The sequence below is a fragment of the Fusarium pseudograminearum genome, chromosome 1, assembly GCF_000303195.2.
Source record: "Fusarium pseudograminearum CS3096 chromosome 1, whole genome shotgun sequence".
Taxonomy (NCBI): domain Eukaryota; kingdom Fungi; phylum Ascomycota; class Sordariomycetes; order Hypocreales; family Nectriaceae; genus Fusarium; species Fusarium pseudograminearum.
This window is the reverse complement of record NC_031951.1, coordinates 2353803-2378522: the sequence shown is the minus strand read 5'-3', so window position 1 is coordinate 2378522 and position 24720 is coordinate 2353803. Positions and strand designations below refer to the sequence as shown.

The 24720-nt window shown below is 47.2% G+C and overlaps 10 protein-coding genes across 10 annotated transcripts; 5 read left to right on the top strand and 5 right to left on the bottom strand.

Moving 5' to 3' along the window:
• Positions 1-554: 554 nt before the first annotated feature.
• Positions 555-2253, top strand: FPSE_01283 (uncharacterized protein; the record flags this gene model as incomplete). Its single annotated transcript, XM_009254403.1, has 4 exons — positions 555-564; positions 619-1113; positions 1170-1250; positions 1307-2253. 4 exons carry the CDS (start codon positions 555-557, stop codon positions 2251-2253), a joined length of 1533 nt encoding a protein of 510 aa, XP_009252678.1.
• Positions 2254-2398: 145 nt separating this feature from the next.
• Positions 2399-3271, bottom strand: FPSE_01282 (uncharacterized protein; the record flags this gene model as incomplete). Its single annotated transcript, XM_009254402.1, has 4 exons — positions 2399-2957; positions 3010-3047; positions 3097-3143; positions 3196-3271. The coding sequence occupies 4 exons, from the start codon at positions 3269-3271 to the stop codon at positions 2399-2401; spliced, it is 720 nt and encodes a 239-aa protein (XP_009252677.1).
• Positions 3272-4499: 1228 nt separating this feature from the next.
• On the top strand, positions 4500-5368 carry FPSE_01281 (uncharacterized protein; the record flags this gene model as incomplete). Its single annotated transcript, XM_009254401.1, has 3 exons — positions 4500-4588; positions 4636-5085; positions 5134-5368. The coding sequence occupies 3 exons, from the start codon at positions 4500-4502 to the stop codon at positions 5366-5368; spliced, it is 774 nt and encodes a 257-aa protein (XP_009252676.1).
• Positions 5369-5812: 444 nt separating this feature from the next.
• Positions 5813-6771, top strand: FPSE_01280 (uncharacterized protein; the record flags this gene model as incomplete). The annotated part of the gene is made up of 3 exons (XM_009254400.1): positions 5813-5870; positions 5917-6412; positions 6462-6771. 3 exons carry the CDS (start codon positions 5813-5815, stop codon positions 6769-6771), a joined length of 864 nt encoding a protein of 287 aa, XP_009252675.1.
• Positions 6772-7695: 924 nt separating this feature from the next.
• On the top strand, positions 7696-9174 carry FPSE_01279 (uncharacterized protein; the record flags this gene model as incomplete). The annotated part of the gene is made up of 1 exon (XM_009254399.1): positions 7696-9174. One exon carries the CDS (start codon positions 7696-7698, stop codon positions 9172-9174), a length of 1479 nt encoding a protein of 492 aa, XP_009252674.1.
• A 1323-nt stretch (positions 9175-10497) lies between these two features.
• On the bottom strand, positions 10498-11952 carry FPSE_01278 (uncharacterized protein; the record flags this gene model as incomplete). The annotated part of the gene is made up of 2 exons (XM_009254398.1): positions 10498-11777; positions 11847-11952. The coding sequence occupies 2 exons, from the start codon at positions 11950-11952 to the stop codon at positions 10498-10500; spliced, it is 1386 nt and encodes a 461-aa protein (XP_009252673.1).
• Positions 11953-12186: 234 nt separating this feature from the next.
• FPSE_01277 (uncharacterized protein) lies at positions 12187-12662 on the top strand (the record flags this gene model as incomplete). The annotated part of the gene is made up of 4 exons (XM_009254397.1): positions 12187-12216; positions 12329-12400; positions 12449-12523; positions 12585-12662. 4 exons carry the CDS (start codon positions 12187-12189, stop codon positions 12660-12662), a joined length of 255 nt encoding a protein of 84 aa, XP_009252672.1.
• A 173-nt stretch (positions 12663-12835) lies between these two features.
• FPSE_01276 (uncharacterized protein) lies at positions 12836-13554 on the bottom strand (the record flags this gene model as incomplete). Its single annotated transcript, XM_009254396.1, has 3 exons — positions 12836-13014; positions 13071-13419; positions 13474-13554. 3 exons carry the CDS (start codon positions 13552-13554, stop codon positions 12836-12838), a joined length of 609 nt encoding a protein of 202 aa, XP_009252671.1.
• A 458-nt stretch (positions 13555-14012) lies between these two features.
• Positions 14013-20052, bottom strand: FPSE_01275 (uncharacterized protein; the record flags this gene model as incomplete). Its single annotated transcript, XM_009254395.1, has 10 exons — positions 14013-15626; positions 15688-16041; positions 17038-17391; positions 17451-17765; positions 17852-18349; positions 18405-18435; positions 18595-18644; positions 18696-19144; positions 19446-19644; positions 19789-20052. 10 exons carry the CDS (start codon positions 20050-20052, stop codon positions 14013-14015), a joined length of 4128 nt encoding a protein of 1375 aa, XP_009252670.1.
• Positions 20053-21261: 1209 nt separating this feature from the next.
• FPSE_01274 (uncharacterized protein) lies at positions 21262-24333 on the bottom strand (the record flags this gene model as incomplete). Its single annotated transcript, XM_009254394.1, has 7 exons — positions 21262-22217; positions 22298-22584; positions 22640-23380; positions 23485-23556; positions 23743-23874; positions 24147-24156; positions 24318-24333. 7 exons carry the CDS (start codon positions 24331-24333, stop codon positions 21262-21264), a joined length of 2214 nt encoding a protein of 737 aa, XP_009252669.1.
• Between the last annotated feature and the right edge of the window lie 387 nt (positions 24334-24720).

Below are 24720 nucleotides of genomic sequence, written 5' to 3'. Positions count from 1 at the left end.
CCGGCCAGACCCTACTGCGGCTTCCCGTCGACTGTGCATTTTTACATTCCCGTCATTTCAGCATTGCGAGACAACAAAAGAAAACCACCGAAGGAATTCGAAAGTCAAAGCTAGAAAGATACGCAATGACGGATATCTCAGCGGCGGGAGCTGGGAGGGAGGTAACTCGCAACCTCACAACTCAGCCTCACTGCCTGGAGGGCGACCCAGATGGAGACCATATTCGGTGAAAACACCAAGATTAATTCGACAAACGCGGTTGAAAAAAAGGCGATTGGAAATGTAGGAGGCCGACCGGAATAAGGCGCATGTGTTGGTAGTTTCATATCACCCCGCATGATGTGATAAGCCCCCCGTCGGCCCCCAGCACTGGCCTTGAGCAGAACACAAGGCAGACAGTCGGAGTCGAAAATAATAGCAAAGCGTCAAGATGTATACTGGGAATAAATACTGATTAATTGGAAGCCAGCGATATTTAAAGGGTCCCAATTGCCACCTAGACCTCGTCAGTATCCAGCTTTCCCATCATCCTGATTGTTACAGCAACTACAACCATGGCATCTAGTAAGTCAGAGAACATTGATGAAAAGGGATACCAATGCTAATTCATTGTAACAGAAGATCTCACCTCTCTTAAGCCCAAGCAGAAGCGTCGTCTGTACGAGCCCATCGTCTTGTACAAAGCACTGGCCGAAATCACCCACGAGGAGGGTGCTCTCAGACAGACAGAACCCTCAGATAGCGCAGAGACAGAAGAACAACAGTACCACCGCTTTCTTCACAACATCGCCAGTGTCTGTGATAGAGTTAAACGTGGCAAGACTGTCACTTCTGTCGCAATCCTCGATGGAGAAGACAAGTTCACATATGTCTTTGGCTGCAATCAGGTCTTTGACAAGGACTTGCGCAGCACTAAAGACTTCATGACCTCCTTGTTGAAGAGGCTATCCGGTTTCCATCTGCTCTCAAGTACAGAGAGAACGTCTGCCCAAAACGAGATCTTCGAAATGATACTGGCCTTTAACTCTCCAAGGATCCAATGTTATCTGGATACGCTGAGGAAGAACATTGCCCAATGTCTACTGTATTGTGAGCGAAGCACAACTCAAAATGGTACGCTTACCAAATAATACTTGTGTTGAGACTCAAGCGCTAACCGTGTGAAATAGATACTGAAGTTGGTAATGGTCTGGAGACTCTCAGCATCGCAATCAAGGAAACTACCTTCAGTGACATGACTGGCCCACAATGTAAGTCTCTCAAGTGCACCCCGAAATACTGCCTCATCTAATAACGCCCTTCCTAGATCATTCGTCTTTTAGTGGCGTCCTAAAGGCCCTCAAGTCTTTCTTGACTTCACAAACAACACGTTTCATAGAAATAAACGCCAAAGCCGGCCGCATCAGAGACGGTAGAAGTTTCGAATGCTGGTCAGAGTTAAGACACGCCATCTATCGTCTCCAGAGCTACAAGAAAGCGTTGCAATGTCTCATCGACTCGGAGGAAACATGGCCGGAACTCTTCCAGGAGTTTGTTGTTGTCCCTATCGAATCTAGCAAACCAGATTCGAACCCCCTTGGAAGAAAGAGCGAAGCTGCCCATGGAATTATTGGTCGAATGTGCAGCGACGCCGCTTCAATTGAAAGGTATCGTGGTCTTGCCAGAAGCTTGGAGTGGATAAACCTGGACGACCGCATCAAGACTCAGAGTACTAGACCGAGTTTTAAGCCGTATGTGCACTCAGAGGTCCTTGTTCTCGAATGGTTGATGACCCAGCCAAATGTCAGCTTCTTCCGCGACTGGAGGTACATAGGTAGTAGCAAAGGAGCCTGTCAGCTCTGTCGCTACTACTTCGACGCAGCAGGTCAGCACAACGATATCAAGACGCGGTCGAGTCACGGCAATCTCTACGTTAACTGGCGATTTCCCGATATCCAGGAGGGCGAAACGTCTTTTGGCAAAACCCGGCGACAAACGATCTACAACTCCATGATGACTAGGATTCGTGAGGATGCCTTTAGTATCTTGGTTGATAAGAGCTCCAAGGGCAAAAGGCACGACTCGAGCACCCACCCTCTTACCTCGGTAATGTATGCAAGTACTGATATCTGGACGGATATAGGTGCTCGTGATATGCCCAATATCGATGAGTTGGGTGAGAGTTTTGCCAAAAACCTCAGTTTAAAGCCGGTAATCGAAACAGTTGGGGAGTCGGATGTGGACGACGAGGACGGGGGTATCACTCTTGGATGAGGAAGTTGTGCTAATACGAGGAAGAATGTTTTGTGTCGTATTTCTTGGGTTTCTTGTCACTCTCTAGTCTGGCTATGGTATTGCGTTTCAGTTCCTATATTCCACTGTTTTTGTTCTTCTTTTTGAACCAAGTCTATATTGCGACTCAGTGGTTGTTCCTCTTATGCCAAGGGGCGAGGGCCTCAAGGACGTTCTTGTGAAGTTGGGCATCACCACTGATCTTGTACACCTCGTCAATAATCTGGTTGCGCTGCATGAAGATGAGGAATCCGCCCCAGACAAAATCAGCATAGCTGGGAGTCTTTCCTAGGAAGAACGGTCCTTCAGAGTTCTCCTTGAGGAGAGCCTCGACATCTTGCACATGTGGCTTAGCTTTGTCCCAGGCCTTTTCGCCATCTCTCTTGTAGAGCTCGTCGAGAGGCTCTCCAGCCGCCTCGGATCGGGTCTCTTGCCAGTAAGGGACACTGTTCTCGTTCAGAATATGCTTAGGGACGTGGGTGAAGTAGATGGGTCGCAGGGCGCCCATGATATTTGGCATGATTTCGAATAGCTTGGCGAGGACAGGCGAGTCCTTGTGGACAGAGGGTTCAGGGTAGTCCTTCTCAACTCGCTCGAGGATCTTGGCCGAGTCCATGATGTAAGTTCCATCGGGGAACTTGACGGTAGGGATTGTCCATGTTCCGGTAGCTGGGTTGGCGGAAATGCTGTGAAATTGGTGAGTCACAAAGTGCCTACTTAGCAATGTGATCAACTTACTGAGACTCCAGAGTCGCCTTGATGTCGGGGTATTCGAGCTGGCCATTTGTTAGTGATGTACTCGTCAGCATTGTATGGCAAACCTACCCATTCAGTCTTGTAGTTGATGCCCTTGAAGTTTAAGAGAAATCGTGCTGTGAAAATAGATGAGCGGTGATATCATGGAGGGGCATCGAGATAGCTCACTCTTCCATGGGTTGAGTGACCAAGCACCACCATCTTTGCTTGGAATATCAAAGAGAACGAGTTGCTCAGAGGACATATTGATCGAATTGAAGAGTTCTTGCTATAGTGAATATGTTGAAACTTGAAAGTTGAAAGATTGAAGGAAGCTCTCCATGTTATGAGCTAATGAACTCCAAAAGCTCATACATGCATGACCTGAGGGACGGGAGGGGCAAGAGTGGGGGAGCTGTCATGAATGGGGACATCGAGTACCGAGGCCTATTATTAATAGCTAGGTAAGTTAGTAGTTAGCGACTCAAAGCCAATTCCTCTAATCTTGACGAGCTAGAAAGGCCACGAAGGTCGCTCTGTTATGGAGACAATTGTCTGCTTATCTTTGTATTCTGTCTGATGTGTAGCACTGAGGCTGATCGAGCCAAGAAAGTCTTCAAGACGGATGTCACGTTGGGAATCTAAAGGAAGAATGTGGACGGCTTGTATGTTTTACTTACTAACCTTAGTATGCTACCTATCTACCCTCGTAGACTCGGTTTTCTATTTGATAATTCTACTGTCGCTGTCGCTAATTAAAGTCGGCAGATGCGAAGGGTACAAGTACCCTTGTACCTAGGTAGGTTTCCGAGGTTCCTTCCAGATCAGACCCTCCCATTAAAGACCCTGCATTCTCAAATGTTAACCTGTCAGCTCAACAAGCAACTCTGGAATTTTTGCAGGTTTCGTCTAGAGGGAACAACATCGACATGACGCGCGTCATTACTATCACAACCTCATTGCTGCCGGTTTTCCGTTCCCGTGTGGCGATGACGGCGCACCCAGTCACGACTGGCAACACACATGAAATACAACTGCCTGCTTTCTTAACAATTGACAAAGACGACGGAGATTTCATAATAAGCCGGCGGCCAGTTCAGCCTTATCCGGTGAAGCATTCAGAAATTCCACGCCACTTCACTTGCTAATGAGTGGAGAATGGGTGCGATCTACCCCTGTCGTTATGCAACTTAGTGACTCTAAAAGAGGATGGCAAGGATGGACAACCACATACCAAATCCTTCGACGTCAGACTTCATACCCGTTGGTTGATTTATGGGCTGAGACTCAGCCACTCGCCTTTGCTCAATGCTTAGGTTACAGATGATCCATCGGCTGTGTACATACTCTGTAAATGGTAGGAGCTTAGCAACCATGTTAGCTCTTAGCTTGATGTCCATAAAGGATCTCTTGTCCCCCACTCATAACTACCTATTTCGAGGAACCTAGTTTTGGTTATTTTACACCAGTTTCTATAAGACAGACGACAAAAAATGGCCACAGTACAACACATCACACCTCCTTCGGTTTTGCTAAAGAAGCCATCACATGAGAACCTACCACAATCACGTCCAAATTCAATGTAAGTTTGTCATGAGAATCAACCTAGTGCCTTCTAACATCCAACAGGATCATTCGCAGTGTGGTTAATGACGAGGGTCTTCCTGAAGTAGTGAATTCCAATCATGCTATGATGGAATACCACGACGCTCCAATACCGGTAGATTCAGAATCCGACAAGCGATTTAATGAAGCTCCTATCCCAATAGGAACACTGGACGATTCTCCGCCTCCATTGCCAGCGCGCAAAGCTGCGAGCCAATATCCATACGGCCCAGAATCTTATGTGTCTCAACACCAACCACCATACAACACAGGTGGTTACGATCCTCAAGTGCCCCTACAACATCCCGACAATAGCGGATTTAGGCCACGACCACCTTCTTATCACAGGAATGAAGTGGTCACGTATGTGACACCACTTACTGAGCTTGGAGATCACCCCAAGTTTGTAGACTGCCCCTTTTGCAGGCACCGTGCTGAGACACGAGTGAAGAAGACCTCGTCAAGAGTCACACAGTAAGAATTCTACTCAAGTATCCAAATCTCTATGCTAACGGATACCAGTATATCTGCGACAGTCCTTGGGTTTACGACCATCGCCGGTGCTGCTGTTCCCTACGCCGGAAAGTGGGCTGCTCATACAACCCATTACTGCACCAACTGCGACCGCAAAGTAGCGATACGAAAATGGGGAACCAAAGAGATGAAGGCCCTGGGGACTCCTGAACACATGAGGGAAATTTCACGGTATCCCTCCGCGGGTTCACCGTCCATGAGCAGCAGTTCCAGGATGAGTTAGGGGGATGAAAGAGGCCAAAATTTGATACCAGAGTCAAGAAATCATTTTGATAACTTGACCACTATTCAAGGAGTTATGATTAGATTGGGATATTCGCAAGAGACAATCGGTGTTGGTTTTACAAACCATATATGTACAAACATCTCTGCTTGCTTTTTAATTGTGTATATTTCAAATTGTTTGAAGGAATCCCAGGGCCAACCGTTTACAGATTGACTGGAGAATGGATACATGTCTTCTCAGTTTAATACCCACACTGCATCGCCCCTCATTCAGGGTCTTCGCGGGGTGGTAGCAAACACTTTCTTATTGGCCCACAAGGAGGCTCACTAAACTGGAGGGAGCTCTTTTTGCAAATTTCAAGCTTTCCTTTGGCTACCACCGCCCCTTTTTGGTCGTGCAGGTATACATCATTGCAGCTGGTCTTTCGTGCAGCTCGTCGCTATGGAACAAGAAGCTATCGCCGCCGGGAGGCGCATCTATCTAGGCACGATCATCCCCAGTATGGCCTCCTGGATGTCAACAACTAACACTTGATTTTTCAACAGGTAACCTTCCTTACGAGGCAAAGCCCTTTGAAGTAGAAGAAGTCTTAGCTAAGAACGGTTTCGATCGTTTGGACAAGATTCATATCTCGGTTGATCCCGTCAGCGCTCGAAACCCCGGGTATTGCTTCGTCGACTTCCACGACCGCGAGACCGCCGAGAGAGCCCTTTCGTCTCTATATGCCACTGTATACGGAAGGACTCTGAAAGTCGGACCTTGTGAGCCAAAGAAGCCTCGTGAACGTCGGGGATTCCAAAACGACGATGCAACATCTCGCCGATGGGGTGACTGGAACGCCAAATCGAGTACCAACGGCAACAGCTTGGGCCATGCCAACGGCAGAGGCGAGGATAGGGGCCCCAACTGGGCTATTGATCACTTTGAGGGCGTGATAAGGGATCAAGGGGGACGAAGATTGTATGTTGGCGGCTTAGACAAAATGGTCGATCAAGCCCAGCACCAGGAAGAACTGGCCCGGATTTTCTATGGTTTCAAGCCGTACGTACACAGACACACATACACAAGCCAATTTCTAATTGGAATCCAGGGCCGCAATCGGTAAACGAATCACACCCCATGAGAGTAAGAGAACTCTGCCTGGCAACCACCACTACTGCTTCGTCGATTTCGAAACCAAAGAAGAAGCAAGCTCAGCAGTAGAGCAACTCAACAGAAAGATGATTCCAGGAGGTCAGCTGAAGGTTTCAGTGTCGGAGAGAATTCCTCAGAAGCTCGTGGGCCGTCAACTAGATGCACGAGAGAGTCGTCAGCTCGCTGATCGAGTTAACAACCCCCGTTCAAACAAGCCCGAGACGAACAATGCGATGGTATCCAACAACTGGCGCAGAAAGGATTAAGGCTTGAGTCATAGATTACGAGAAAACGGCCAAAGAGATTTTGGATAGAGAGACAACGCTGCTGGGATATAAAGGTGTTTGGAGCTATCATAATATCAAGGAATGCTTAGATGAGTATTATGATGATGAAATAGGTGAGTAGACGGCAACTGGAGTGCTTGAGAGATTCATGTCAACACTGACTTGGTTCTTTTCTTTCTAACGTTTTCGAGGGACGGCTTGATGAGCCACTGTAACTTATCAACGAACTAGATAGAAAGCTTCGAGAGCTACTCGTTGGTCTGGGATAACCAATATATATTTCATGAATTATCATCCTGGTTAGGAGTCTCACTACCAAGTCTTAGGTACTGCCAAGAAAGGGTTTGTTGTATACCCAGGTAGTGATAGTAGAGCGAGTTGATTCATAAATAGTATGGCGGCTACATATAGTTCAACAACATTAAGATATATATCAACAGCTAGTTGTAACGAACCATTCCTAGACTGCATCATAGGAAAGATAGTATGTTAACATTCATTATCTAGCCACTTGCAGTTTGCCAAGAGCAGAAGCTTGGCCTTATTAGGGTACATATTAGAGTAATCTACATCTAGCGGGCCGGTGTCAGATCCTTATTTGGTTGTTCCTTACTATCCGCAAATTCAAGAACACAGCCAATTGCGATATTCACATAGAAATTTTGTTGAATAATAGTCGTACGAGACGTTATGTCATATCCGTAACCCGTATAGGAGCACCAATTAAATAGAAAGGCTCACGGTTGTGGCGTTATGGTAAATGTGGGTGGGACTAGCGGTAGGCTGGGAGCTATAGTGTCTGCTAAGTACAGGTACAGGGGAATTTATTTCCCAATGTAAATTCAGCTTCTCAACAACTTCCACGCGATAATCACAGCCGCGAGATTGCGAATTCCTATCGAAATGTCCGACCCGACTGATCACCATGATATTCTAATCCTGGGCGCTGGCCTTTCTGGTATCAACGCCGCCCATGTCCTCAACGAAAAACTTCCCAATCGATCGTACACGATCCTCGAGGCACGAGAAGCCATTGGCGGGACATGGCGCTTCTTTCGATACCCAGGTTTCCGATCCGACTCTTTCATGACTTCATTCGGTCTACCATGGCATCCCTGGAGACATGAGCACAAGATGGCCCAAGCTGGAGAGATCATTGAGTATCTCGAGGAGGCCGTAGATGCAGCTGGTATAAGACAAAAGATTCGGTTCAATCATAAAATGACGGGATGTGAATGGCGAACCGACGAGCAAAACTGGAGACTAGAGATCGAGGCGGATGGCCAGCGCAAGACATACATCGCCAACTTTGTTATCAGCTGTGTGGGGTATTATTCATACGACAAGGCCTTTGAGACGACAATTCCTGGTATAGAGGACTTTGGAGGCAAGGTCGTACATCCTCAATGGTGGCCCGAAGACCTTGACTACTCAGACAAACGTGTTATTGTCATCGGATCAGGGGCAACAGCAATTACAGTTGTTCCATCACTCGCCGAAAAAGCAAGTATGGTGACCATGCTCCAACGCAGTCCTTCCTTCGTCATCTCTCGGCCTGTAACCTCCAATCTCGACTTCTATCTTCGCATGCTTCTTCCTTGGTCATGGGCATACTGGCTCATTTACTGGAAAGATGTTCTGATGGAGCTTATTAGCACCCAAATACTCCTCCAATTTCCCAAGATCGGCCGCAAGCTTCTCATGGGGGAGTTGCAGCGGGAGTTGCCAAAAGACGTTGACGTCAATGTCCACTTCAACCCGGCCTACAACCCTTTCGAACAGAGATTGTGTATGTGTCCCGAAGGAGACTTCTTCAAGGCACTGCATAGAAACAATTGTGAGATTGTTACAGACACTATCCAGACGGTCACAAAGAACGGCATTCTTCTCAAATCTGGCCGCAAGCTTGAAACCGACATCATCGTCACTGCAACAGGCTTACACTTTCAGCTTTTCGGTGGCATTGCCCCAAAGGTAGACGGTCAGGCTCTTGACGTCGGCTCACACTATACCTGGCGTGGCTGCATGGTTGATTCCCTTCCCAACATGGGTTTCGTGATGGGCTATGTGACTACTTCGTGGACACCCGGTGCTGTTCTCATGGCCAAACTCTTAACACAAGTCATCAAAGAAATGGAAAAGACGGGATCGAAGAGTGTCATGCCTGTACTCGACGCAAAGGACAGACTCAAACCAGCGGCATTGCCCGTTAATGCCACAAGTAGCTACTTTGTCAAGGCCGCAGCGCGCATGCCAAAGGTTACTAACGAAGGCCCGTGGTACGGACGAGTGAGTTTGGCTAAAGATTGGTGTGCGTATATGTTTGGCGATGTTACCACCGGGCTTCTCTACAGCGGAGGAAGAAGGAAGAAGGATATTTGAGTGTTGTTTCGTGTTGTTTCGTGTACAATCTTGAGAGGGAAAGACTTACGCCATATGTAGGTCTAGGAGTTGCTTGGCTTACATGGCACTTGGTAGACGACTTATGAATGATGAAACGTTGGATTGTATTCTTGGTAATATCCATTGCTATATCTGATGGTGATTGTTTCTTGACTGAATTATACCCATGACTGATTGGTTGACTTGGTATCAGGTTATGGCATGGCTTATTTGATGGAAGTCAAAGTTAAAGCCACACAAAGCCAAGCTTCTGGAACAGGATTGGAAGGATGGGACACTCTAGACTGCTCCCGTCTGCGGTCACTCCCGTCTTATCACAATTGGTTCTCGTGACCATTTTAGAGCATCTTGACCTGTTGTTCTCCGATTCGTTCATCTTATACCATCACTGGTCTCTGACCTGTCATCGGGAAATAGCTTTCAGTCGTCCTTGTTTCTATCTACTTCGAGATATATGCACTTATCTATGAAGCGCAAGGAACTGGATCCTGCGTTGTAGGATCCTTTGATGGAACCCGGCCCAGCCAGTTCTGGGCTTGCAGTTACCCAAATCAGGCAGGATACAGTACCCCTGCTGTTTCTTGGCCAGGCCTGATCCGATCAGACATGTTGCCATATCACTTCTAGAGTCTAGGGGGTGAGCGAATGAGCTGTGGTCCTGTAACTGCTGGCATAGACCACCAGGTCCCAGACTTTCACAACCTGTGGCAAAGATACGGATGTGTTCCGGCCTATAAGGTAGCTGCTTGCTGGGTGAGACAGACTCAGGCACATGTAGACTGTCTTCGACAAACACTTTGGCCATAGTAAATACTCCTGTTTAGAAAAACCGTTTATCTCGCGGATATTCGGAAAGTACTTTTCAGGGTATGCTCACGGTTGGTTTGCAGTTAAGTGGTTATGCATGACAAAAGTTGACCGAACAATGCGGTTTTACTATATACTAAACCCCGAAAGGCCCATCAGAACTAGAACTCAGTATTTATGTTTATCCATGGCCTCTGGGTTATGATTGCTATGCGAGACAGGTGAAAGGTAAAGTGAGACGATTAACAGATCCACGTTGAGACCAACCTATCCAAAACTTCCTGTTTAGATGAAGCTCTTGGAAAGGCGAGTGTCAGCGTCGGCAGCTTAGGGTTGTGAGAGGTTCATCCATACTATATAGTACAGATCGTCATCATGTTTCTGTTTCTTCTTCCTCGCGAGATATATCTAGGAAGACTTTCTTTTGGCGGAAGACGGTCGCTTGATTACTTTAGATGGATAATGTGGTGGAAAAGAAGACCTTGTCCTATATCTTCACATCTCTTCATCTTCGGGTTGACTCGTCGGCATACCCAGTGTTTCCAAACCTCTTGCACCCACCATCTCCGCAGGGGCATTCGCCGGGACATCCGCAGCCATTCCTTCAGCTACTTTCCCTTGTCCCATTACCTCTTGGTACTTGCGCCCCGTCTCATCCAGCAAAGCTTGTACTTGTCCTTCTCTTTCCACGATATCTTGGCGTTCGTTCTTGAGCTTCTCCACCCGGTTCTGCTTCCCCTTCATCTCATCCTCCATACCCTTTAGGGTAGTCTGCAGACGGGCTAGACATTCCGTCAAACTGGGGAGAGGTGATATCTTTGGTGGTGCCTGTAGTAGGTCCTGGCTGGGATCTTTCCGGGGCTTCTTTAGACCGTCCATTCCAGCACGTGTCTGCGCAGCTTCGTACGCGATTCGTCGCTCGGCGTCGCTGTCGGATGAGGAATCCGAGGTGTGGCCTTCAGCAGCGGTGATGAGTTCTTCCATCATTTTTCGATCTTGTTTGCGTCTCTCTTTTTCGGCACGCTTGCCTAGGGAGAGCCCACCATCTTCAACATAATTGTCGAATCCCTCCCCGAGATCCTCATCTTCTGCTATTAATCGTGTGTCGTCCTTCTTTTTGCGTGCGAATGGGTCGTCATCATCCTCGACTGATAGAAAATCCTTCTCCAAAGCCAATCGCTGACGCCGTTCCTTCTTCTCGCGGACTTCAGCCTCGGATAGGATAGCTGTTGGTTGTGGTTGGTTGCTCAACTCTACCGAATCAACAATGAGTGCGCCCTCCAACTCTGAAGCATCCAGGTCCATCAAATCGCCATCGTCGGGTAACGTGGAGGACTTTTGGGGGGTATTTGGTGTAGATGATTGTAGTTCTTCGAGATATTCTTTGCTGTACTTGGGTCGGTCGTCGTCGTCTCCGATCGATCTCATAGGGAGCCCTTTCGTTCCCAAGCCTCTTTTTATAGCGCTGTTTTCCAATGCGCGACCCAAAGGCAGTTTTTTAGGAGTGAACACCTCGGCAGGCTCGTCATTGCTGGCAGCACCATCATCTCCACCAAACGATAACCGCGAAGACTTGTTCAGTTTCTTCTTTCCTTTCAGCGAGCCTGATCGACTGATGGCCGGTCGTACGACTACTGGTCCGTCATCCTCGTCGTCGTTGGTGGCCGATGCATCTCCGAGACTCTCGCCGCCCGCTGGATTGAAGCTCTTCCTCAAGCCTGACTGTCTAAAGGGTTTTCGACCAGATTTTGCGCTGAACAATGGTTTGGAAAGTTCTGTATTTGCAAGGGTCAGCCTTGATCTCATCAGCAAGAGTCGCAAATCCAAAACCTGGGAATACTCACCATCGCTAGTACCATTGTCACCAATGGTCGCTGAGACATCGTCACTCGGGTCATCCTCATCGGCGACCTTGATGACCTTGGCCTTTCGTTTTGCGGCGAAACTCATGATGTGATTGTCTCTTTAATTTTTATTCCTGGCGCATTTCAGTTAAAATTGACAAAGTTTCGCGACGACACGCGCCTGAGGATGGATTAAAGTGACGTGCATTTGTTGGCTCGGGATCTTATCTCCACGTGACGTAGAATTTCCGTCTAGCTATGAAATGTAATGTTAGTAGTTCCAGGCCGCGATCGCGTCGCATGAAACAGCATCCAAGCTATTCTACATTTACTGCTCAAGATGGCGCCCGCGCAACCTGAGCTCAAGAAGGTCCGTCTCAATATTTTATACGTCGCATAGCTACCAGATCCGCCCCGAACTTTTGGACAGCCCGAGGCCGCGCAACCTGCTGTTTTCTGATCAATAACTAACTTTTCTACAGTACCTCGACAAGAGACTGTTCGTTCAATTGAACGGCAGCCGAAAGGTCATCGGCGTCCTCCGCGGTTACGATGTACGAAACTCCCTTACAATTAAAATAGGATAAAGCTGACAAGACTAGGTCTTCCTGAACATCGTTCTCGACGAGGCGGTGGAGGAGAAGGACAATGGCGAGAAGGTCAGAATCGGCATGGTTGTACGTTATCCCACCCTCCCACTATTTCAGGTATAAGGAGTCTTTACTAACATGCCAACAGGTCATCCGCGGCAACTCAGTGGTGATGCTCGAAGCGTTGGAACGAATCGGCGGAGACGACCGACGAGGAGACCGATAAACCCCCCCCCCCTTGACGGCAGTGGAAGCACGGGAAGAGATGATGGATATTATATGATCTTTATTGGCGTTAAGGTCGAAAATTGAGACACGTTCTTGCGGAAACTTTGCTTGGGAACACGTCTAATAGACAAACAAGAGAGGATACCCTCGACTGTTATACTGTGCCCATCCTCACTCTTTCTTCTCCCAGGCCTTTTCGTCGTAAAAGTCCATCAACTGGCCATCGTACGCCTTTTGCCAACCCTTGATACCTCCGGTCAGAATTTCAGCCTTGATGTCAGTTTCACCAACCTCGTCGAGGTAGTCCTGCATCCACCTGGCGCATCGCGGACCCCGGCCATTGGAGCTCCCTGGAGTATTATGAGTGACGGGTTGGAGTAGCCTTTCGGGACAATAAAGTACTTACCGCAATAAAAGATGATTCTCTTGATACCTGCCTGTTTAACAAGCTGATAGACCTGGGAACGGGTCTGGTAGAACGTGTGAGCCGGGAGGTTGATTGACGTGGAAATAGTGCCACCCTCCCAGTCAGTCCTTCGAACGTCGACCAAGAGAAAATCTCTTTTGGCGTTCTTTCCAAGAGCTGCATTCACCTCGATGAGCTTGGAGACAATAGCTGGGTCGGTTCGAGTGCACTCGGCCTTTGGCTCAGGAAAAGCCTCCCACCAGTCCTGCTGCGGGGTGTCTTGCGGGGCGTCATCTCCCATGATGCAAGTCTTGTAGGTGTATTGTAAAAGTGAATTGCGTAGTAAGGTCTGGTAATGTTAGTTTCAAGATGTTTCGATGTAATTTGGGGAATAAAGTCTCACATCATCAAGTTGGCAGATGCATGGGAAAGCTGATGATGACGATGTATGCAGTGTAGCCCCGGAACGTTTATCCCGGGCCATGATTAAGAGGACGTTTTAGGTAGTCGCTTCCGGCTCATCAACAACGTTTCACATGAGTCCACGGATAATTATGAATGGTTGCGATCATATTAGGTCTTTTGAAACATAAACATAGCTTTGCATTTCTGGATCTGAGTTAAATGTTGTCTGAATCCATGCAAAAGTATCTAACTAAATACTTTCAGGTTTCCAACTCATGATATATGCCAGTAACAGACTGTTTCTCTTTCATCAATTCACAAAACCCTTGCCCGCGGGGCGTCTATTCGTATGATAACCCTATACCGTATATTCCATAGATAGATAAACAAGAACTAATTGACAGATACTCAACAAAAGCAAAATATAAATCAGATACGTCAATCTGAACGGAAACGCCTTCATCCCAAAATAACAAAACTCTGCATAAGCCGGCCTGTAAATACAAAGGCAGAAAAACAGATCAAAAGTAACTAGCCTCAAAGGTTCCAAGGGGTGACACCTAGGAGCTTCAGCGCATTCTCAAAAACCTGCCTTGCATTCTCGTAGAGTGCAAGTCTTGCTTCGCTCGCAGATTCTTGGCCGGCCCAATCTTTCTTATCGTCATCATCGAGAGTGACCATTAGTTGATCAACTAGGCGCAGCAGGTAAACGACTATAAAAGATGGCTCGAGTGACCTGAACGACCCATGTGCTGCATCTGGGTATTGCAGAAGTATGCGCAATAGTTCGGCATAGTCCTCTGATTCTAATGAGGTGTAGTCTAGGGTTGTGTAGTCGAAGGTGGCGGGTTCCGGTCCTAATTTCTTCAAGAGTCTGGCATAACAGTTTTGAATAGCCGCCCCTGTTTCTCCTTCAAGGGGTGCCATCTTTTTCGCGTCGCTTGTGTAAGATGTGTTGCGCTTGTGGTAATGATCCTGAACAAACAGGCCAGCAAGACCAAGTATATCCACTGACCTCTCCGAACTGTCAACATGGGACACTTCCTCGTCTTCCTCTTCGAGGTCAGCCTGTACCATGGACCGGCAACCGTCAAGGTAATCACTCAACAGCTCTGCACCTTTCAACTCCTCTGGAAGGCTATTGATCTTGGCAAAAGATGTGTGTTGGATGCGGTCGGCAAGATCCTGACGATCCATGAGCTTTAGTGTCTTGATGACTCGGTTGAAATGCATCTCTTGCTCCATCGCGGCAACATAGATCATTTTGTCGAATGAGTGTGCCTTGAATCGGTCGAGAACTGCAGCAACATCGCGCAACAGATACGAGGTGGTTCCATTTCTGTATCGCAATACCGCGATGGATAACCCCTTTGCCTCATGTTTCGAAAAGTCGATTTGCCAGGAATCATCGTGCTCTTCATAAACCCCCTTCTCTTTCAAAGCTTGTTCCACCTCAGCAACGGACTCGGAAGTAACCTGTGATTCTCCAGAATACTCATCAAACGTTACCCCAAGTCGTGCGTATGAGTCTGCCAAATCTTTTACAGTAGCGTCTCTGAAGCGTTGCCACAATGCAATGGCTTCCGGGTCCTTGTCCTCCATCTTCTTGAAGAAATCATCTCGCTCGGCATACAACCCTTGTGATTCAATCTCCGAAGTGTCTTGGTCGTTCGCTTTCATAGCCTTGCACTTCTCCACTTCTGGCTTGAATAACTCTTCGATTTTGTGCTTCACTTGAAGGAGATGACGAAGAGGCTGCTTCGCAAACTCATCCTCTGAGCCGAAGCGCTGCCAACCGGCAGCAAGGAGGCCAATTTGTTTTCCCCAATCTCCCAAGTAATTCATTCTAACAACGTCACAGCCCATACGGGCATGAATGTTTGCCACATAGGGGCCTAAAAGCGTGCTGCGCAAGTGTGATACTTGAAACTCGCTCGCCATGTTGGGGGATGAGTACTCTACAATGACTTTCTTCTTTTGTCCGTCAGGTACAGCCGGATCAGTAAGTCCTAAAGACGTGTCATATCCGTACGATTCATTTCTATCACTGATATAAGATAGCGAAAGTCGAGACAGCGTGTTTGGTGAGAAGAAGACTTGGAGACGGATACCATCCCGAATGGGACATCCAAAAGGGGGTAGTCTTGGTAACTAAATGTAGGTCATGTCAGTATCCTTCAGTTCGCGCGAATTCATTTTGATGTACTCCTACCTTTTGAAGAAGGTCCTTGGCGAGGTCTTCGTTATTGACGTCCTTAAGTCTCAGTCTTGGGGCAACGACCACAAGGTCCCCCATTCCCGTAACATTGGATGTTTGGATAGCATCATAGGCAACCAGCCTATCGCAATTGGTGAGTTTCTGGATAGTTTCGGCGAGGTAAACTCGGAATATATCCTGCGGATTGTGCACAATGTCTGCACCTGGGTATTCTGGGATAGGTGTGTCCAGCCCTGCCTTTCCCAGAAGGGTCTCGATTCCACTGACAGAACAAGTTGTCACTGCCATAGCCACGATGGTTTCCGTGATGGTGTTGAGAGAAGAGAGAAGTGAGTCAGATGGTGAGTTCTAGGGGGTTGCCTTCTGCAGCAGCCAGCTGATCTATAAGGCAAGATCCATAACAGTATGTGAAGCAGGAGCTTAGGAGTAGTCAGGCATCAAAACATATGACTCTTTAAAGCCTCAAATTCGAAACCAAGTTGATGATTTGCTGAGAATGCAAGGTGAGCTGTCACCCCTCCAAGCTGTCCCTCAAATGAGGCTATCAGAGAGCAATTGGCTGTAACTCACCAACAGCGAAGAAGGTGGTGTATGACACAACCCCGCGACAGCGTCAGGTTACATTTTTGACTGCCTCTTCACTATGCCATTGACGTTGAAAGACGTGTCATAACTCGGATATGATCATCTTCAAATTTGCGCCCAAATCCCAGAGACTCGGTTAGCCAAAAGGGTCCAATGCATGTGATGGAGAAAACGAGGAATGCAACTCAATGTGACTGCCTAGCAGCCTTACATTTTGAGGCCTTCAAGCAACCCTCACAACCCTTGTCGATTCGCAGCTGTCTTCCCTCAGGTAGACGCCTTTTTGAATATGGTATGACTACATTTGGTTGACGTCAAATGATAACAAACTACACTGTTAATCCGAAAGTCAGGCTCGCTCTCTCCGGGTGCATCACAATCCTTACATGTCGAGTGCTCCCTCTTAGTTCTGGTGACCAGTTTTCGCAGAGCCTGAAACACACATGTTGTATTTGACTGTGTAAGCACATCCTGAATGGCCTCTCCTTAAACCATACGTATAACGTAGGTAGGAAAGTCCGCTGTGACTCGTAAATCCAGACTGCCGCGGTACATCAGTTAACATTGAAAAGCCGAGAGAAAGAGATTCTGATAATAACAGGAATTGTTCAAAATGATATACTATACTCGCAGTAACTCTTACATAGGAAGTCCTGGGTCCTCTCTTCTCAAAAACCTCGTTATGGCCCCGACAAATAACGCAGACCAATAACGATACCGTAACCGTATCCAATGTAAAAATCTCCTCGCCAAACGAACCATGTTATTATATCGTCGATCAAGCCCCGTTGTCGTCAGGAATCCATTAAGCTTTGCCAAGAGCGCTTTACCATGAAGAGCAACATGTTTTCGTAGCATGTATAATATGCCTGCTGCACATATGACAATAAAAGATGCCACGAGAAAGAGGTATCCGGGCCATGATGCTTCGTCGCCTTTCTGTGGTTTGCCGCTATAAACTTGAGCGATCAGGGACAGGATGGCAAAGGCCTGTGTCATGTTAGCCTTGCTTTCATCTAGGGACAAGAGAGGCATAATTACAACTGCTGCAACTGCGAGCTCCTTTGATCGTTCTTCTCTAATTTGCTGCTCATCTGCACGGTCGAGCTTCTTCTAGGACAAAACGTCAGTATGGCCGAATTAAACGATAGAACTTGGGGCAAAGAATATACTTCACGCCTGAGTTCCTTGAACGATCTCTTTGTCTCCTCAAGTTTGTCTCCAATATCTTTCAGCTCTTTGAGTATTCCCTCGATTGCACGTAAAGCCTTTAGAGCTTTGACGTCACTTCGTAGGCTCTGCCAGAGCTCCCCTTGAGGAACGCTGACTGGGCTCAACTGGATATCATTCTCCAGGAAGTTCTCGACTTCTTCGATGATCTTGGTATTATAGAATATCACCTTACTTAATAGTTCAGGGAACTGTTTCCAGTCTTGTTTGTTCGAGGGGTTGAGGTTCTTGCTGGGGCCGTATCTGGCACTGGGTGTCTGTGACAGGGTCAGCCATAAAATGTTTCTTGCACACAGGGCTTTTGAAACGATGCAAGTTCTCTGGTGGTGGGGGGCTCACATACATAGGAGTCCAGACTGTGTTTGAACACATCATGTATACGTGCGTGATGTCCATGGATCTTGTCGAGTTGAATCGCCAAAGCAACAAGCGAATATTGCCTTGGACGCCACTGGGTTGCTGTGTCCTTCACCTCAACCTCGACTATAATCGGGTCAACAAACCCTTCCGAGCTCTCGAGTTCTTCTCCCTCCTCTAATAGTCGCGGTTCACTCTCGAAAAAGTCATCATCAAAGCAGTATGCTGTCCAATGCTCCTCAGTCACACCGGTCGTGGCGAACGAATACACCCCCTCGTGTAGTACGAGTTTCCCCTCTAGGCATGAATCTTCTGAGTGTCCTAGAAGTGGACGTAGTTCCTGTATATTCAAAGAATCCAAGAGGTAGCGAGCGCGGAACTTGCGTTCCGGGTCATGAAGCGTACGTTTGTCTTGTCTTCCACTGAGACCAATCGCATAAAATGGCAAAGTGAAGCTGATAACGTAGCTTGTGTTCCAGAAGTCCTAGATAAAGACATATCGTCAGTGACTTGTAGTGTTTCGGTTTTTCCTGACTCACAGATAATTTCAATTTGATGCTTGGAGTTGGACTTGTTGTAATGTAGTTTGCAAAAAGTTCATGAAGAGCAGGGGCTTGAAATTGATTCGCTGTCTTCAGGATTGCCATTACGCTCGTTCCATCTGGATTACTGACAAATCTTTCAGGGGGGTCAGTGAAAGCTGGAGCCCGGATACATACAATAACTCACAGATGTCGTATGGGACCAATCATCTCTCCTGATGGACCCTCACGAAACCGCTACATTGTGTTAGTTGCGATGATAGTCAGTAAAACGAAGCTCATACGCACCTCGTTCTGTAAAACCTTGTAAAACTCAAGACGACCTAATACATTCTCATACAGGGGATTCTCGGCGCCAGTATCTATGAGAAGCCAGTAGTTTCGATCCGATATCCAGGCTCTGGGCTCGTCCACATTTGCTAACTGATGGCCTAAAAGTTCATTCGGGTCAATTCCATCAAGAACCAAATCAGCACCCTGGCAGAAAGCTTCAACACATAATGTTTCGCGTTCGCCACGAGTTGACGGATGTCTGTCCATCACAAACGAGATCTCTGGGCAATCATAGCCATTCCTTTCTCTCAGCATCTCGGTGAAGGGTCTGTTATGCTCTGAAGCTGAGTACTTGACCATCCTGTATTGTTTCTTCCATTCATCTTGTTCAGTCCATATAACTGAAGTGGCTGTGACTACCCAGTCAAAGTACCTGGATGGGACTCCGGGAGGGCCATTGTGTACTGGTAGAGTTGGAGGAGGCGCTGTGTTTCTTCTTAAGAAAGGCATGGCTCAATATTTGCTCCAGCCTTTTGTTTCTCTTCACACTGTATGTAACTTGGTCAGTTGGTTTTCCCCTTTTTTCGGAGTTCAGTCCAGCCACTCTCGCTTCACCAGAAAGTTGCAAGGCTGTATCTTTCTCAGCAATAGAAGGAACGATCTTATGAAGCATTTCAATGCAATAAGGTAACTGTCAAACATGTTTCTCCGTCTCTCCTTCCTCATCGCCCCCTTCCTCCGTGACGATCCCAACCAATATTTTACCTACAGGTAGGAGGTCCAGCTCGGATGCTGGTCCGGTCTCGGCTTCAACGTTTCCAGGTGATAAAGAGCCTCTTTGAAAATGAGAGTCTTTATGAGAGCGAGTATTGATTCGTCGAGTATCACAATTCGGACAGCGTGGGTTGCAGCAGTTGGGACAAGGATCGACAGAGACCTTCATACCTCCATAACCACACACGCACTATAAAACTGTCAGAAAAGACCATTATATATAGTGTCCAGAATGCGAGCGCTTATGTGACAAGGGACTTGAAGTGGTTGCCTTAAGTATAAGACCAAATGTTGAAAGTGCACTTTTCCTCTCCCTCCCTCTGAGCTCACTTACACAAATCCACACCCAAACCACCTTTCTCCGGGGTGCTATGTCAACTATTGGAATTTGCGGATAGAAGAGAGGCGCAGCAACTTCAGACTCATCAGCTGTTTGACTTCCAGAGCAACCAAAAGAAAAGGCAAAAGGCATACGATCAATGATGGAGAGTGTAGAAGGCCTCAATAATGGTATCCGACCGGAGTGATCAACAAGACCATTGACTTTTTCTGCCTTTTTTCGCCCTGATGTCTGTTTAACGAGAATCCCATCCATCATCTTGCTTTCTGTCAGCCTCAATAGTTTCCCCTCATTGGTCTGGTGACCATAGCGAAGTCAATCCTGGCAGCCCGCACCTGCAATTGAGCGGTCATGAACAATCTCATTGTCGCTGGTTTTTCTCTTGTGCGTTCTTTTTGTATTATTATTTTTTCGTGCGGTTCGCCATACCGAAGATGGATGGTAAGGAAGCATTCGAATAAGACGTCCATTATCTTTCTGACTGACCTGGCAGGGGCTGGCACTACATAGTATATGGGTGTGTCAAGCCCTGAGATCATGCATGAGTCGTTGGTACCCAACAAATTTCCCTTATTTACACAAACATCATTAACACGAATATGGTCTACAAAACCCTATTTGTCTCGCCACAACCCTCGGTTAAGTACTCATAGATGATGCAGTGCAGTAATGGCACAACATAACCGCCTGAGTTGCACACATTTTGATAAAGAAACGGGGGGGAGAGAAGAACAGCGTGTACTAAAAGCATCGTTCAACAGGCAGCTTTATGGAAACCTTCTCTCCGATTACCAGCCGGGACCGGTGAGCGGTCAAGGCATGACAGGTGAGACCCCATGGCCGAAAGAATCAGTCCACATTCTCAGCGTTCAAGGTAAAGCTCGCACACTTGATAGATTCTCTGTACCTCGAGCGCTGCTACTTGTGTGGGCTAACTTGAAACTGGATATTGGTCTGCTTCACAGGGTTTCATCGACCAAAATAAAGTTACTCGGTCAGTGTGTACATGAAAGATACACAATAACATATTTTCAAATCAGAGAGTTTTCGTGACTTATATACATCACTACCATGGATGGAGCATGAGGCTCAAAATCTCAGCTCCCTACGCGTGTTTGAATGTCTCTCTTTGTGCCGCATGCATACTAGAGGTAGGGCTAGCAAGAACTCAACATAATACATCATATGTGTCTTTCGGGATTTGAAACCATGCCACATTAAAATGAATCTATGACTCAATGTTTCTTTGACCAAGCCCAGGCAGTGACTGTCAAGCCACGAGGTGCAAGTGTTACAGCGGTCAACTAGCTGCATATGATCAGCCCAGACATTTCCTTTCAACTCTGTGGTGGCTAATTTAGTTGGTCCCATATCGGCATGAAAATTCAACGGCAGTTATCGTGGCCTGGTCGCGGTCTCGTAAATCAACGGGGAGGTGCGTTAAAAAGCCCGAGACTGACGATATACTCACGGCTCGTTGTTGCTCATGGAGTTCATGACAGCTCCCCAATCCAAGTATCCATCAAACCATATTGAAGGGTCAACCCCCTGGAGCATATCGGAATTCCAAGGCATCTCGTTCCAATCGGACATCCCGAACTCGTCCATCTGTATCTCGTTGCCCGGCTGTGCTATACCAGGTGCAGTAGCTCTCCCGTTATCGCTCTCACCCCGGTCATCCATGTCGGTGTCTCGGATATCACCGTCGTGGATCTTGAGAGCCGCTGTTCCAGACGCAACTATCTCTACCCACCGCTCCAGTTTTGCTCTTGTGATCCTGACCTTGATGGCGCTCATGCTCCAGAGGTTGTGATCCGAGGTACCAGGTTCGGTTGAGGATGCCTGGACAGATGCATTGACTTCTTCAAACTTGGAATATATACCTGACAGTATCCCCGTGACGTCCAAGTAAAGTCCCGGTTGGGTTTCAATCTGTGACCGCAAGGTGGCCACTGCAGCCGGTAGTCTTGGGTCTGTACCCTCTCGTAGAACAATAGGACTGGCTGCTTGAGAGTGATTCTCACACGCACTAGGCGTTGTGCCCAAAGGTGTAACATGTGCTGGACTCACACTCGCCGAATACTCCGAGTCTGCTTTGTACAGTTCCAGATTGGGGTTTTGTACGCTGGTATCCTCGGGCATTGGCATGGGAGGCCCCGTCAAAGGTATCTGCGCTGTAAACTTTGTCCAACGGCCAAGCATAGTCATCCCATAAATTAGTTGGGCAGCTACCGGAGTAGTCTGGCTATGATATTCAGAGATTGGTATAGATTGCCAGTGATCAAAGAATTGCTTCAAAGCATTTCTTGATTGATAGAATATGTCAAGTGCCGAGGCAGCCCCTGATGTAGGAGTTGTCAAAGACTCCGACATTGAGATTATTCGAGAAGTATCAAGTAAAGGGGGCTCGTATAGGCGGATTACTACTGCATTAAGAGACATTTTTATCACATCTAAAGAAACAAAATTAGTCAGGCAGAAAGTCAGTTCATAAAACACTTACTGTCATTTTGTAGCTCAAGGGGTAGCCCGTTCCGTATTTTGTCGAGCTCGGTTTGGAACGCGGAAACATAGGCTGACATTGGCGCTGTTGGAAACCCAGCAACCTCCTCTATAGGTTCGTTGGGGGCGTTGAGCTGTGAAATGCGCTCGGTCAAGTGTTGTATACGAACGAGTGCTACTAGTCGTGCATCTGTTTCATATTCCCTCTCTTGTTCGAGTACAGATAGACAACTTTGGCCATATCTTGTATAACGCATGGACTCTATCCGTTGGAAACCAACTGCCATCCTAGATACAAGTCAGCTTCACAAAAGCCCAACAGGTGGAAAGATGTGCAACATACGATGATGATAAGTACCACACTCCTAAGAGCGCCCTCCTCTCCTCGTTCGTACGTGTTTTGGGCTGGAATGGTATTACAACCATCAAGCTAGTCCGTTCGTTAACAACCGGGCTTCGGTTCAAACCCAACTCGCCAACGAGCGTGGTGGCCAAAGCAATTAGGTTATTAAGTTGAGCATGCATGAAGCAGTGATACTGATACCACGTAACTATGACAATGATACCTAGCAAAAGGTCTAATGATCGCTCGGATCGGATAAGCATGTGGTCTGCGATGTGTTTCATCAAATGGTACATCTGAGCTCTCATCGATCGCAGACTGCGACTTGATGTGACCATTCGGATAGACGCCATGAGAAAAGGTCTAGTTTCTCTGAGTTTGGCTGCCGTAACACCATGAGGTATAATGACGAAGGGGTTCATGGCCTGCAACTCCTTTCGATAGAGGTTGAGAAGCTCCTGGTCTGAACCCGGCGGAGGAGGAACTTCTCCACTGATCTGTCTGCAGATACATTGCGGCGGCGCGTAAGAGTTGTAAGTATCAGGAATCGACCACCCTTGGGTATTGGATTTAAAGGAAGGTTCAGTCTCTTTGGACGAAGGCTTCTGTTGATCAATGACATGAGGGTCCGCCTCGGTTGGGATGCAGGTAGTATCTGTTGCTAGATCCGCATTGGTCAAGCCGCCTGCTTTGAGGAGATTGACCAATCCATTGAGTCTTTCCTCTATTTGGGCAGTTCGACTGCATGAATTGTGTTAGTGGGCAATGAAACGTGATACGATATATCATGAGGTATCCACAAGGCTGGTGTAATATGTATCAAGTGTTTGATTGGGATGGCTTACGAGGGTTTGACTGTTCGCTTTTTCCGGGGCCGATGGACCTGCTCAGTACAATTCTTTACCAATCTTTCGCATCTATGGAATGCATTGTGTCAGTCCCATTTATGATATGGCCCCGAATAATTATGGAGAGCTTTCGGAAGAGCCCCGGTAGACCCGGAGAATGGGCCTCCGAGTGTTTGGTTCTCTCGGAGTCTGTCACAACGAGACCACACATTGAACAGCAACAGAAAGGCAAGGGGTAGAAAGAAAATAACATACCTATCGCATTTGGAACCAGGCGCATTATTTGACCGTATGCATTTAGCTTTTGCTATTGAGCACTGCGCACAAGCAGCACCCCATTTAGCTGTCGCAGGCTTAGGTCTATGACCATCAGCGCTCGACATCATACTAGGTCCAGATAAGATCTGCGATTGTATTAAAGAGCGTGCAGGAAAGAAAGACCGGTGTACCTTGCAGAACGAGAACAAGTCCGGCGGAGTTTTTGGAGATCTTATAAAAAGAGACCCAGCTCGTTCAATAGGCAGGTAGGATAGACAGGTTAGTAGGCAACTACCCTTTTATGAAACGACGTCAAATCAGGAGGAAAGCGCAAACAAGGGGCCATGGAAAGTCCGTTCTAGGGTGGGTCGAGCGGTCGGGATTGATCAGGCACCGTTTACTGGAAAATACCTAAGAGGTAGGTAGTAGTAGACATGATGGATTCAATTCCATTTACACAATAACATCATTTTGATTTTATGATCTTGGTTTTTTAGCATTGCAAATTGAACGATCTTTAACATTGTGAAATACAATGTGTGGATTGAATCACGGAGCAGCGATCAACGAACCTCCCGAAAGAGACATCTTGAATCTTCCTCAACGTCCCAAGCGAAAGGATCAAAAAAAATTAAAAATTAGATACCTACCTAATCTGAGAACTTCATACCTGCTGTAGGCCGTTATAGATCTGCCAAAGGCGCAGACACATTCACATAATCGAAAAAGCGACGGCCTGTGACCGCGGTGCCAGAACGAAAGACGCATAAGTTGAATGACTGCATGCTCTGCTACTCAGTGACTGCTCAGAAAAATTGAAACGCATTCTAACAAAAGAAGCCCCATATCGAGGCACCTGATACAAGCTCCTAGCCTTTGTACGCCCGTATATCAAATACACCTTATGATGATACATGCCGCCCCGGAGTTATTACGTTGTGAAAACTCCCTTGGCCGGCTTACACAACTCCAGAA